The 12,500-nt window shown below is 37.7% G+C and overlaps 1 protein-coding gene across 2 annotated transcripts in view; it reads left to right on the top strand.

The window, feature by feature from the left end:
• LOC143035832 (organic cation transporter protein-like) overlaps nucleotides 1-12,500 on the top strand; it is an 81,157-nt gene that overhangs the window by 52,833 nt on the left and 15,824 nt on the right. For both annotated transcript variants that reach the window (XM_076202869.1, XM_076202870.1), the window contains exons 7-11: nucleotides 5,074-5,242; nucleotides 6,873-7,017; nucleotides 7,502-7,602; nucleotides 9,871-10,012; nucleotides 10,806-10,923. In XM_076202869.1, coding sequence (XP_076058984.1) covers nucleotides 5,074-5,242; nucleotides 6,873-7,017; nucleotides 7,502-7,602; nucleotides 9,871-10,012; nucleotides 10,806-10,923 — 675 coding nt within the window. The remainder of the gene's footprint in view (nucleotides 1-5,073; nucleotides 5,243-6,872; nucleotides 7,018-7,501; nucleotides 7,603-9,870; nucleotides 10,013-10,805; nucleotides 10,924-12,500) is intronic.

Here is a 12,500-nt window from a genome sequence, read left to right as displayed (position 1 = left end):
ATTTTGGCCCATTTTTATTTTCAACTTTCTCGTCTCACATGCCCTCTTTGCCACTCGTTACCTCAATTTCTCCTTTGACCTCCTTTGACCCAGGCATAAGCGTAGTTATCATCCAAAAAACAAAATTTGGCACACTTCCCACTTACTTCTACTCTCGTTTACCAGTTACAGGAGCCCCATTCATCACCTTCTTATTCATCTCCCGTGCCACCCCTTCCATGCACACATTGAGCAACCATGGTGACATTACACAACCTTGGCGCTGCACCCCTTTCACACCTGAACATGCGCTCTCTCCATTCCTTACTCTCATGCAAGCTCTACTACTCACGTAATTATTACCACACTCAACAGCCTTTACCCTACTCCATACATCTGTAACACATCCCAAAATTTCTGACTATCAACCCTGCCATACGCCTTCTCCAAATTCGTAAAAACCCAAAAGACATCCTTAGATTTTGCCAAAAACTTCTCGCATATTTGTCTCACTACAACAAATTGATCTACACACCCTCTTCTTCCCCAATTATCCTTTCTGTTCGTCTTCCTAATATTCTTTCAGTCACCCTCCCATACTCATATCTCTTTCCAATTACATTTATAGGTGGATTTTTCTAAAGGTACTACAATGATATTTGTCCTTTTTTCATTATATAGTGGAAATATACATGCACTATCCCAGTCCTCTAGGGTAGCTTTCATCACTTTCAATTCTCTTTGCATTTGATTTTTCCCTGTAACCCTATCATTTTTCCCTGTAACCCTATCATTTTTGGCACCTCTAATTGCAGCAATGAAACCTTTCCTAACCTTCCGCACATTCGACAATTATTTGAATCGACTTTAGATCGATTTTAGTGACACCCCTGCGGACCACGCTTATCCACCTGCACCTTTTACCTTTTTCTCTCTACCTGACTCATCCCGTTACTCTTTTCCTTTTGGTCCAGTTTCTTTGCGTTTTTTAAAAATATTTACCGACCACGGTCCTAACGCCATATCTCCTCTCCTTGTTGCCTACTTCAACTTGCCTTTTCCTCCTTTCTTCCTCCTGTGTCTCTTATATGCTTCTCGAGTTCTATCTTGCAACCTCAAGAGCTCGTTTCATTTCTTCTACCACCGCCTTTACCTATTCATCCCATTTTTTTTTTTTTTTTTTTGTCTTTCATTCGGTTCCCTCCCATCCTCCTCATCCTATATACCATCTCTTCTCACCTTACCACTTCCTTCTTGAAACACATCCATTCTTCTTCTTCTCCTCATGTTTCTTCTTTATCCTTCACTGCTTTTTATACTTCCCTCAATTTTTCATGCTATTACTTCTCTTTTTTTATTTATTTTGTTTGCCCTCAACGCTTCTCTACCTTCCTTCCTTTTCTTCCTCCTTCAGTTTCCATTTTCAGTATCCCTCTACCAGATAATGATCTGACAGACCTCTAATCTCTTTCCTGGAAACACCTATGTCCAGAACTCTTCCAACCCCCGTTTTGGTACCTATGCATAGTCCATAAAATTATCTCTCGACCACCTTTTCCCACGTATAATTATGCTTGTCTATCTTCTTAAACTTTGTGTTTGCTATCAACTCTCGTTCTAATGACATTACTAACATATTTCCACCATACAGGTTACACTATATAGTCACAGGAATACTCACGAATGTACTCACATAGAACACACACACATGTATGTATGTATACATGTATATATTATATATATATATATATATATATATATATATGCAAAAATAATCACAATATCGCGTGACTAAATTATATTGCAGAAACCACAGGGAAAATAAAGTCGGAATACTAAAACCTTTTCGTCTATTACGGCATCCTCAGAGTACAAGAAAGAGAAATAGAACATAATATTAATACAGAAATTAGAAAACTGGGAAGGTTATAGCCACATAAAAGCTTCGTACAATATACATACACATTCATATACAAATGGAACTAATAATGATAGTAATAAAACAATAAAGCAGTAAAACATACACATTCATATACAAATAGAACTAATAATAATAATAATAAAACAATAAAGCAGAAAAACAAGGGAACATAACCATGTGGGCTAAACGTCCACAGGACATCTGGCACAATCAGGAGCCATGGTACTGCTTTACTATCCTATTAATTAAGAAATTGTCTAGTTTAAATAACCCTAAACTTAAATTGATATTGTTATCAAAATTGCTCTTGATAAAACTAGATTCAATGATGTTCCTTTCTAAAACAGAATTACAAACAACAATTTTTTTAACATTGTTTCAGTCAATACAATGATTAGTGTCCCTTTCATGCTTTCACCTCCCCTTGTAGTCACTGTCACCACTGTCAGACCTCTCCCTCTATTCTGTCACTTAATTTCCCCTCACGTCTTTTCTTATAAGTATCCAGTAGTTTTCTAGTACTTTTTAAGCAGTAGGCCCCATGCCTAGTTTCCTTTAGTCTCACTAGTTTCCAAGTGCATTAGGCCCCTTGTCTAGTTCTTGTCATGTACTTCAAATCAGTCCTGGGGTAAAGAAATTGTACTTTTCTTCTTTCACTGTAATTTCACAGTCTTGTTACACTCAGGATCTCTCTCTCTCATCTCCCCACATCGTCTCTCGAGATCCCCGTATCCTACGCTAAGCTACCTTCGTCTGACGTCACTAATTTTTCTAATCCAATCTCCTCTGACTTCTCAAATAAATGTCACTCCTTATGGGCGTGACTTTGAATTCATGCACCAATAGTTTTTTTCTCCTTCTCCACCTTGCTCCAATCCGGAAAGCCATTGCAATGCCTCAGCATTAGTCAAACGAAGCTAACCTGCACTTACAGAGTTTTGATTACATCAGCTATTATTTTAAAAACATTCACTGTTTGGTCGGCTAGTGTTTATCAACAGTGGGTGCCGAGTGTGACTTGTTGAGTCAGCATTCTAATGCCCTAGTGTTCCCCAAGCTCATTTCCATTCGTACAGCTACCGGCCTCTTACACATGGACAAAAAACCCACTAGACATTTGGCCCGTCCTAATACTATATCTGTGTTGATTCATCCTAATATTTAATTCTTTACCAGTTTGGCCAATATAACAGGAGCTACAGTGTTTACTAGGAATACTATAGACGCATCCTACATTATTGCAAGGGCAATTTTTAATGAGGAGTTCTTTGATGGTGCTGTTTTTGAAAATAACATTAATATTGAACTCCTTAAGGATGCGAGGAAGTCTTACTAGATTTTCATGGAAGAACTAAAAGATTTTCCTTGCAAAAATTATCTTTTTGGGATGTATTAAGATAAGACTTCCTGGCCCTATATTGTGCTTTATCTATAACATATTTAGGATATTTCAAGTCCGATATGATGTCATATATTTTTCTTATTTCTTGGTCTAAATATTCTGGACTGCAGATTCTATAAGCTCTTAAAAACATGGATGAAAAAACAGAAATTTTGGTATTAATATGATGTGGAGAATAGAAATGGACATATGACAAAACATTGGTCGGTTTCCTAAAAATGTCAAACCTAAAACGTCTATCTTTTCTAATAATGGAAACATCTAAAAAGGGCAATTTGTTATCTTGTTCTACCTCAGTTTTAAATTTAATAGAAGGCACTAAATCATTTAATCTAATAAGAAAATTGTCCAAATTAATATCAGTGGGCCAAATACATAAAATGTCATCGACATATCGATACCAGATGACTTTACTGGGGAGGATACAAGGTAACAATTCCCTTTCAAAGAACTCCATGTACAAATTGGTTAAAACTGGGGATAAGGGGTTCCCCATAGCCATACCAATTTTTTTAATATAAGATTCATCATTAAAAACAAATTTAGATTCAACCACACAAAGTTTAATCAAATTGATAATAATGTCTACAGGTAATGGTAAGTTGTGTGAATGAAGTTCTTTTCTTAGAAAGTCAAGCAAATAAAAAACGGGAACACATGTAAATAAAGAATTAATATCAAAACTAACTTGAAATCATAAGTAAGGTCTAGACTGTTAAGTTTGTTGATTAAATCTTCGTTGTTTTTAATGTGAGAATGAGAAATAGATCCAACAAGGGGGCTCAGAATGGACACTAGCCATTTTGATAATTTATAAGAAATGGAACCAGTAGAGCTGATTATAGGCCTAATAGGATTATCAGGTTTATGGGTTTTAATCAACCCGTACAAATATGGTAAGGAAGGTGACAAAGTTGAAAACTGTTTAATGAGTAAGTCATTCCCTTTCAAATACTTTTTAGATTCTTATTAAATTCTGTATAAATATTATGTTCTTTTTCTCTGTCTTGTACTCTGAGGATGTCGTAATAGACGAAAACGTTTAGTATTCCGACTTTATTTTCCCTGTGGTTTCTGCAATATATATATATATATATATATATATATATATATATATATATATATATATATATATATGATGCTGTGATGCATGAGGGGGGTGAGGAAGTATGTATGAGAAAACAAATTGACGCAGCCTGAAGGGATTTCTCCCCGTCTTCTACTTTTCTGCATGGGGGGGGGGGGCGGAGAGGGGAGGTCGCCGAATTTATTAAGTGGCCTTGCTGTGTATGTGCTGTGTCTTGCGACACTGCTTCTGACCCAGGGCAGTGGACAGGATGCAGGGATGACCCGTTACCCAGGAGGTGCCAAGATAAGAGGGAGGGAGGAGGGTGGAGGGGAGTGGAATATATAGAAAATGGAATGGGAGTGGTTTCTATCCCCGTGTAGGGGGAAAAAGCCTTTGGTATGTATATATATATATATATATATATATAGATATATATATATATATTCATATATTTTAGATATATATATATATATATATATACATATTATATACATATATATATATATATATATATATATATATATATACACATATGTATATATATATATATATATTAACAACCACAATACACTTTAATTCTAAGCCATCAACATCGGGACACCCGATGGAGGCTAACATGCAGAAATTGAAATGCGGTACTGCCAAGGACTCGAACCCGGCTAGAGCTATATATATATATCATCTCGCCCTCCCATCCTACAGCGTTGGAAGTGTGTGAGCCTCGACTCCGTGCCGCTGTGGGTGTGCTCATCTGCCTGCCGTGGGCGTTTGGGACAATGATCTGGGGCGGTTTGGGTTACTTCATCAGGGACTGGCGCTGGCTCCAGCTGGCCATCGCTCTGCCTTCGCTGACGTTCTTCCCTTCTCTGTGGTGAGTAGCCTTCTCCTTTGCAGACCTATTCATGGTGATGGATCAATGGGGACGCGTAGAGAGACCCGGCTGGAGGAAACACTCTGAGTCAGTAGGTTCTCAGCTCGTTTCATGTCATAGGCCAATACTATCCCAGTTGAAAATATATCGTAGGCCAGCCCATTTTCTTTTTGATCAGGATAAACCAGGCAAATTCTATATCTATGTTGAGGCATTCTGACCAGTTGAATTCCAAATTATATGCCAACAGGCTTCTTGTCAGAAAGTGGTCCATGGTCCACAAGTTGAGGTCTAATGTCACAGATATTCTGAGGTGTTACTAACCTGTGTGGGTATGACTCAACCTCCTCCGAGACTTTACCTTGATCCAATGGGAAGCCGTTAAACCCCTTCCTCCTAACCCTTGATCATTTCAACCCGAACGCTGCCGTCATTCCACCTCAATCTGATTAATTCAGGAGAGAATCAAGCGCCGGTTATCAGATCGTCTTAATGCGATAACATGTAGAAAAGACCAAGAGAGAGTTTTTGGGTTCGGTCCAGCGATTTCTCCGGGTAGATAGCGGGGAGATGATTCATCCAGACTTCCATATGTAGGTACTCTCCACGACGATCTTAGTCAATCTAGAAAACTGTCTTTGTTGTCTTGATTGAGGACGAATTATCTCCCTTTTCTTTATCACCAATTAGAGCATCGTTTCCTCTGTTCTTACTTCAGTACCTCCTATAGTCAGGTCTATGTAGTGTAGCAATCCCTATACCCCTGGTTACAGGAATTGCAACTGCTGCATGACTACAAGGAAAAGACTTTTCAATCCCAACAAAAAGACTAACACCCATTGGGTATACTAGCGTGGGATGTTGGCTGAGTAAGTTTATGGTGCCAATATCTTGGGATTTTTTGTACCCCCCTCCCCACGGATCAGAGTTGCATAACATTCTTTTATGATTGGCGACTAACCTGCACTCAAAGAAAAAATACTTATCAATTTTATAATTCTTTTCTCCCTCTGCTCTCTTGCACTCCTTTACGAACTCTCTCCAGTACGTTATTGTCCGCAAAAAAAAAGAATAAATAGATAAATAAATAAATAAGGAAATAAATAGACTAATTAACTAATCAATTAATAAATCAAATTATAAATGAATACATAAGTAAATAGATAAATAAGTATACAAATAAATAAATAGGTAAATAAATAAATAAATAAGTAAACAAATAGATGAATAAACAAATAAGTATATCAATAAAAGAGTAGATAAACAAATAAATAAGTTAATTAAAGAATAAATGAATAAACAAATAAGTAAATTAATTAATGGATGCATTAGTTAACTAATTAACAAGTAGATAAATGAATAAATGAATAGATAAAATAAGTAAATAAATAAATGACTAAATGAATACATGAATGAATATATAAATAGATAAATAGATAGATAGATACATGAATAATTAGATAGACTGCATAGATTAATAAGCATAAACTGATAAACAGCAGAACAAATAAATAAAGGGTATGCTAGCCACTCGAGGCTAAGAAGAAAGATTTTCCTCGAGGGTCAGGTCAACACAATCTTCTGCCATGACCTAACCTTGAAACGCCCCCCACATTCCCCCTCCTCCCAGGTTCTTGGACGAGTCCCCCCGATGGCTTCTGGTCAAGAAGAGGAAGGAGGAGCTCCTGAGGATCCTGCAGAAGGCCGCCAAGTGGAACCAAGTGCCGGCTCCCACCAGGGAAGAGGTCGAGCACATCATGGAGGTGGAGAACAAGGCAAGTGGTGCTTTGTTGAATCGATTTGTTTATTTATTTATTTATTCGCTTTTTGTCTACTTATTTATCTATTTGTTTTTATTATGTCTATCTATCTGTGTGTATGTGTGTGTGTATATATATATATATATATATATATATATATATATATATATACATATACATATATATATATATATTTACTTATCATTCACTTATTATTCATTTATCTATCTACTTATTCACTTATTCATTCATTTATTTTTTCTATTTTTCATCTATTTATTTATTAGCTTATCTATTTATTTATTTATTCATTTATGGATTTATTTATCTAATTGTTTGTTTGTTTATTTATTTATTTATTTATTTGTTTATTCATTTATTTATTTGTTTATCTATCTATTGTTATTTATCTATTTACTTGTTCATCTCTTTGTTTATTTAATTATTCAGTTTATCTACTTACTTATATATCATTTATGTCATTTGTTTACACTTCCAGTTGGCGTCCCCGAAGTCGACGGAGAAGGTGGCGGCCGAGACTTCCACCGGGTCCTCTGAGTCTCTCCGAGAGAAGATCCTCTCCAGCTTCGTCCTCTGCAGGTGGGTCCTCCTGAGGAACCTAACTCTGCTTCACACAGGGCAATTTTCCGTCAACTATTGCGCCTGACACCAGCTTCACACTGGGCAATTTTACGTCAACTATTGCGCCTGACACCAGCTTCACACTGAGCAATTTTTCGTCAACTATTGTTCCTGACACCCGCTTCACACTGGGCATTTTTCCGTCAACTATTGTGCCTGACACCCGCTTCACACTGAGCAATTTTCCGTCAACTATTGTGCCTGACACCCGCTTCACACTGAGCAATTTTCCGTCAACTATTGTGCCTGACACCCGCTCCTCACTGGGCGATTTTCCGTTAACTATTGTGCCTGACACCAGCTTCACACTGGGTAATTTTCCGTCAACTATTGTGCCTACACCAGCTTCAAACAGGGCAGATTTGCGTCAACTATTGTGCCTGACACCTGCTTCACACTGGGTAATTTTCTGTCAACTATTGCACCTTAACACCTGTGAGTTTGAATAGCTCGATGTCTTCGCTTACAGTATTCTAGACTTCCCTAAGACCATTTCAACAATGTATCTAACATTCAAATAGGTTTAACTTCTCTTGGTTCGTTATTCAGTTTCTCATAATATGACGCAAATGTATTTTGACATATGGAGATTCGAAATAAGAAGATCGTTGCCGAACTCGTTTCTTCTCAAACGAAGTAACAAGAGTTGACAGTCGGCCCAGTGTAAAGCGGCTTAATTTGTTGATAAATCCTTTCCCCCGCAGAGGGGATTTCCCTCAGCTGAATAAAATCGCCTGGCGGCAGCTTAAGGGTCAAAGGGCTCACAGATGCGATCAAAGTTGCTTACTGGCTGCCAGAATGAAGATATTAAAGACAGGACACAGCGACGGGTACTATGCTCCCCCTCCACAGTGTCTGAATGAAATCGTCTGACGCGATCTAGAATAAAATCACAAAAGAGTCTCCCGAGGCTCAACCAGACCCTGCACCTCGACTTTAGTGACACCCCTATGGACCAGAGACACGCATCATTCGTTTGTGATTGGAAACTCATTTCCACTTAGCAAAGAGTACAGATTGTTTTCATACTCTCTCTCTCTCTCTCTCTCTCTCTCTCTCTCTCTCTCTCTCTCTCTCTCTCTCTCTCTATCTCTTCTCTCTCTCTCTTCACTCGTCTCTCTCTTCTCCTCTATCTCTACTCCTCTCTCTCTCTCTCTCTCTCTCTCTCTCTCTCTCTCTCTCTCTCTCTCTCTCTCTCTCTCTCTCTCTCTCTCTCTCTCTCTCTCTCTCTCTCTCTCTCTCTCTCTCTCTCTCTCTCTCTCTCTTTCTCTCTCTCCTCTCTCTCTCTCTCTCTCTCTCTCTCTCTCTCTCTCTCTCTCTCTCTCTCTCTCTCTCTCTCTCTCTCTCTCTCTCTCTCTCTCTCTCTCTCTCTCTCTCTCTCTCTCTCTCTCTCTCTCTCTCTCTCTCTCTCTCTCTCTCTCTCTCTCTCTCTCTCTCTCTCTCTCTCTCTCTCTCTCTCTCTCTACCTATCTATCTATCTACCTATCTATCTATCTATCTATCTATCTATCTATCTATCTATCTATCTCTCTCTTCTGCTAACTCTCCTTAAACCTCTCCTTTACAACCTGTTCGAATCCACCTCCTCGTTGCGGTAGTTTTCTCGAGGATAGAAACGCTGGTTTTCGCTGAGGAAATACTAAATTCTCCTTCCATACGTTGACGCTCTTTTTTACAGACTCTCTTCTGGCTACTGCCAGAGGATTTTAATCAGCTTTGTGAACAACTTCGTAGAGATGAGGTTAATGGGTTAGTCTAGCTTTTAACCTCCAAGAGCACTAGAAGTCCCTCCGAGATAGTTAGAATTGTACAATACTAACCAGGATTACATATCATAACATTACGAAAGATTGTATAAGTTCGAATGAAAAATATCGGAGTTCGATGGAAGAATTTCTGAGTTCGATAGAAAAAGTCAGACTTTGAATGAAGAATGTCTAAGTTTGATAGAGAAAATGCCTGACTTTGAATGAAAAATATTTAAGTTCGATGGAAGATCTGAGTTCAAAAGAAGAAGTCAGACTTCGAATGGACAATGTCTGAGTTCGATAGAAAAAATGCCTGATTTCGAATGAAAGATCTTCTGTGCTGGATAGAAGAAGTCTGACTTCGAATGAAGAATTTCTGAGTTCGATCTTCTGAGTTCAGTGGAAGAACATTTGTCTTCGACAAGGTCCAGTACCTCCTCGAGACCCTTTTCACTTATTCAAATCCTCTTCTTTCCAGAACGCCAAGGATCCGCCTCATCACCTTCGTCATGATCTGTGACTTCTTCGTGGCCTCTATGGTCTACTACGGTCTGTCCTTGAGCGGGGGCAACTACACAGACGACCCCTTCTTGTACATGGTCTTCACCGGTCTCATGGAGGTATCCACAGAGTTCAAAATCCACGAGTACACCAAGTGATACGATCTCTAATGCCATATAGTCTTACTTGTATGACAATGCTAGACACTGCGTAAATAGACGTCAGGTTTTATGATACTTGTATCAAAGAGAATCTCCTGCCTACACGCATACACACACGCACAAACGCACACACGCACACACACACACACACACACACACACACACACACACACACACACACACACACACACACACACACACACACACACAAATATATATATATATATATATATATATATATATATATATATATATATATATATATATACAGTACATACGTCTAGTTCCGAGTTCCCGAGTTTATTCCTGACCGGTTTCGCTCTATGCTTCTTCCTCTCCGTGACTTCTTTTTCCACCTTCATCAACTTGTCACAATGTACCAGCATATATACATACATACATACATATATATATATATATATATATATTGGTGATAACGACAAAGGAAACCGGAAAAAAACTAAAATCCCCAAGCGCTTTCGTGATATTTCACATCTTTAGGGGAATACGTGAAATATCACGAAAGCACTTGGGAATTTTCTTTTCTTTTTCCGGTTTCCTTTGTGTTTATTAGCAATTTATTGGATCACGTGATTTTGTGATCTTTTTGCTTATATATATATATATATATATATATATATATATATATATATATATATATATATATGCATACATACATGCATACATACATACATACATATATACATACATGCATGCCAGGGATGTGGTTGTTGACTTTCCCCTTTTCCAGGTTCCTGGGTACACCGCGACGGCCCCGTTGCTGACCAGGTTCGGACGGAAGAGGCCCATCATTTCGGGCTACCTCATCTGCGGTCTCTCGCTTCTAACCATCATCGTGATTCCGGAAGGTCAGTGGGCTATTCACCTTACCCAAGATAAGAAAAATAGATAAATGAATAAAAGAAATAAATTATTAAATAAAAAAATAATTAATTAATTAAAAAATAAGTAAATAAATACATACACAAATAAATAAATTAGGAAGTAAATAAATACAGTAGATGAATAAATGAATGAATTAATAAATAAGTAAATAATTTTTTTTATCTTACTCTCACATTTGCATTTGTTTTTATTTTTAACAGACTGCTCGAGATGTATGCTGACAATTTTTTTTCACTCTTAAGCAGTCCGAAAAAAGAAAATAGATAACAAGAAAAATATGTAAAATGTCATGCAGTAAAATTTTATGTCACTTTTTTTTTTACAAATTCAGTATCTAATAACATGAGGGACAAACAAAAGTTCTCATTTTTTAAGATTTTCATCTTTAGAAAGACTAAAAATTACCAATGAGCTGGTAAGGTAACTTTTACTACTCTATTGACGAAATACCACGAACTACTTATTCTAAAAAGAATAGCTTTTTTATGTGTATTCATATAATTCAATGGGCCGTATTCATAAAGATAAGGATATGCTTATACTTGCAAAATATGAAGGAAATCCTTCTACTTGTATTCATAAAAAAATTCAAGCAAAACCTTTTACTTATCGAGCAAAAGCATAACCTTATAATCGCATAAAAGTAAATGGTTATACATAAACAAGACCCTTTACTTCAAATAAAGAGCATATGCTTCAAGAAGGCTGAGTCTGGTCAGTAGCAGACTACAGTTAGAAGTGAAAGGCTGTTTTGTCCAACTCTCAGCACGATGGCAGAGTTTGTGGATGTGAGGCATGTTAAACATTACATGCCCCATTTACCTACACCTGATCGTGATTTTAAGATGTTATTCCGTTTTGAAGAACAAAATGTACAGTGGCTTGCGGACAGATTTTTAGGCACCAATGAAGAAACTCGGGGAGGCGCCTTGTCATCTGTCCATAGAATGAAGATATGTTTGCGTTATCTCAGTGATCCTGGCTATCAAAAAGGTATCGGTCAAGAACTTCGTGTTAGCCAAGCTACGGTATCACGGACTGCGAATGCAGTAGTTGATAGCAAAATTGCTCATGCGAATGAATGGATAAAGTTTCCAACTACCAACAGCGAATTAGTAGGGGCAAAACAGGTATGGCAAGGGAAGTATATGTTTCTGACAGCTATTGGTGTCATCGATTGTACTCACATAGGGATACCAAAACCAAAACTGCATGGAGATGAGTACATTAATCGAAAAGGTCGGTCTACCCTGAATGTTCAAGCCACTTGTAATGCCAAAGAAATGTTCACTAGTGTTGTTGTTAGTTGGCCTGGATCCATGCACGACTCGAGGATATGGAGAAATTCACAAGTGTGTTTACAATTAAGAACTAAACGTAATGTTGTGCTACTTGGTGATGACGGGTATGGGATAGAGCCATGTCTCATGACTCCATTTCGGAATCCTACATCTCCTGCTGAGGTAAAATATAACAAGCTTTTCAAAAAAGAAAGAGTAATAATTGAGCGATGCTTTGGCCAACTCAAACGCAATAGTAA

Source organism: Oratosquilla oratoria, chromosome 19, assembly GCF_046742065.1.
Source record: "Oratosquilla oratoria isolate Oo_2021 chromosome 19, ASM4674206v1, whole genome shotgun sequence".
In the NCBI taxonomy this organism is placed as follows: Eukaryota; Metazoa; Arthropoda; class Malacostraca; order Stomatopoda; family Squillidae; genus Oratosquilla; species Oratosquilla oratoria.
Note: the sequence above shows the minus strand (reverse complement) of the source record. Positions and strands in the feature narration are given on the sequence as shown.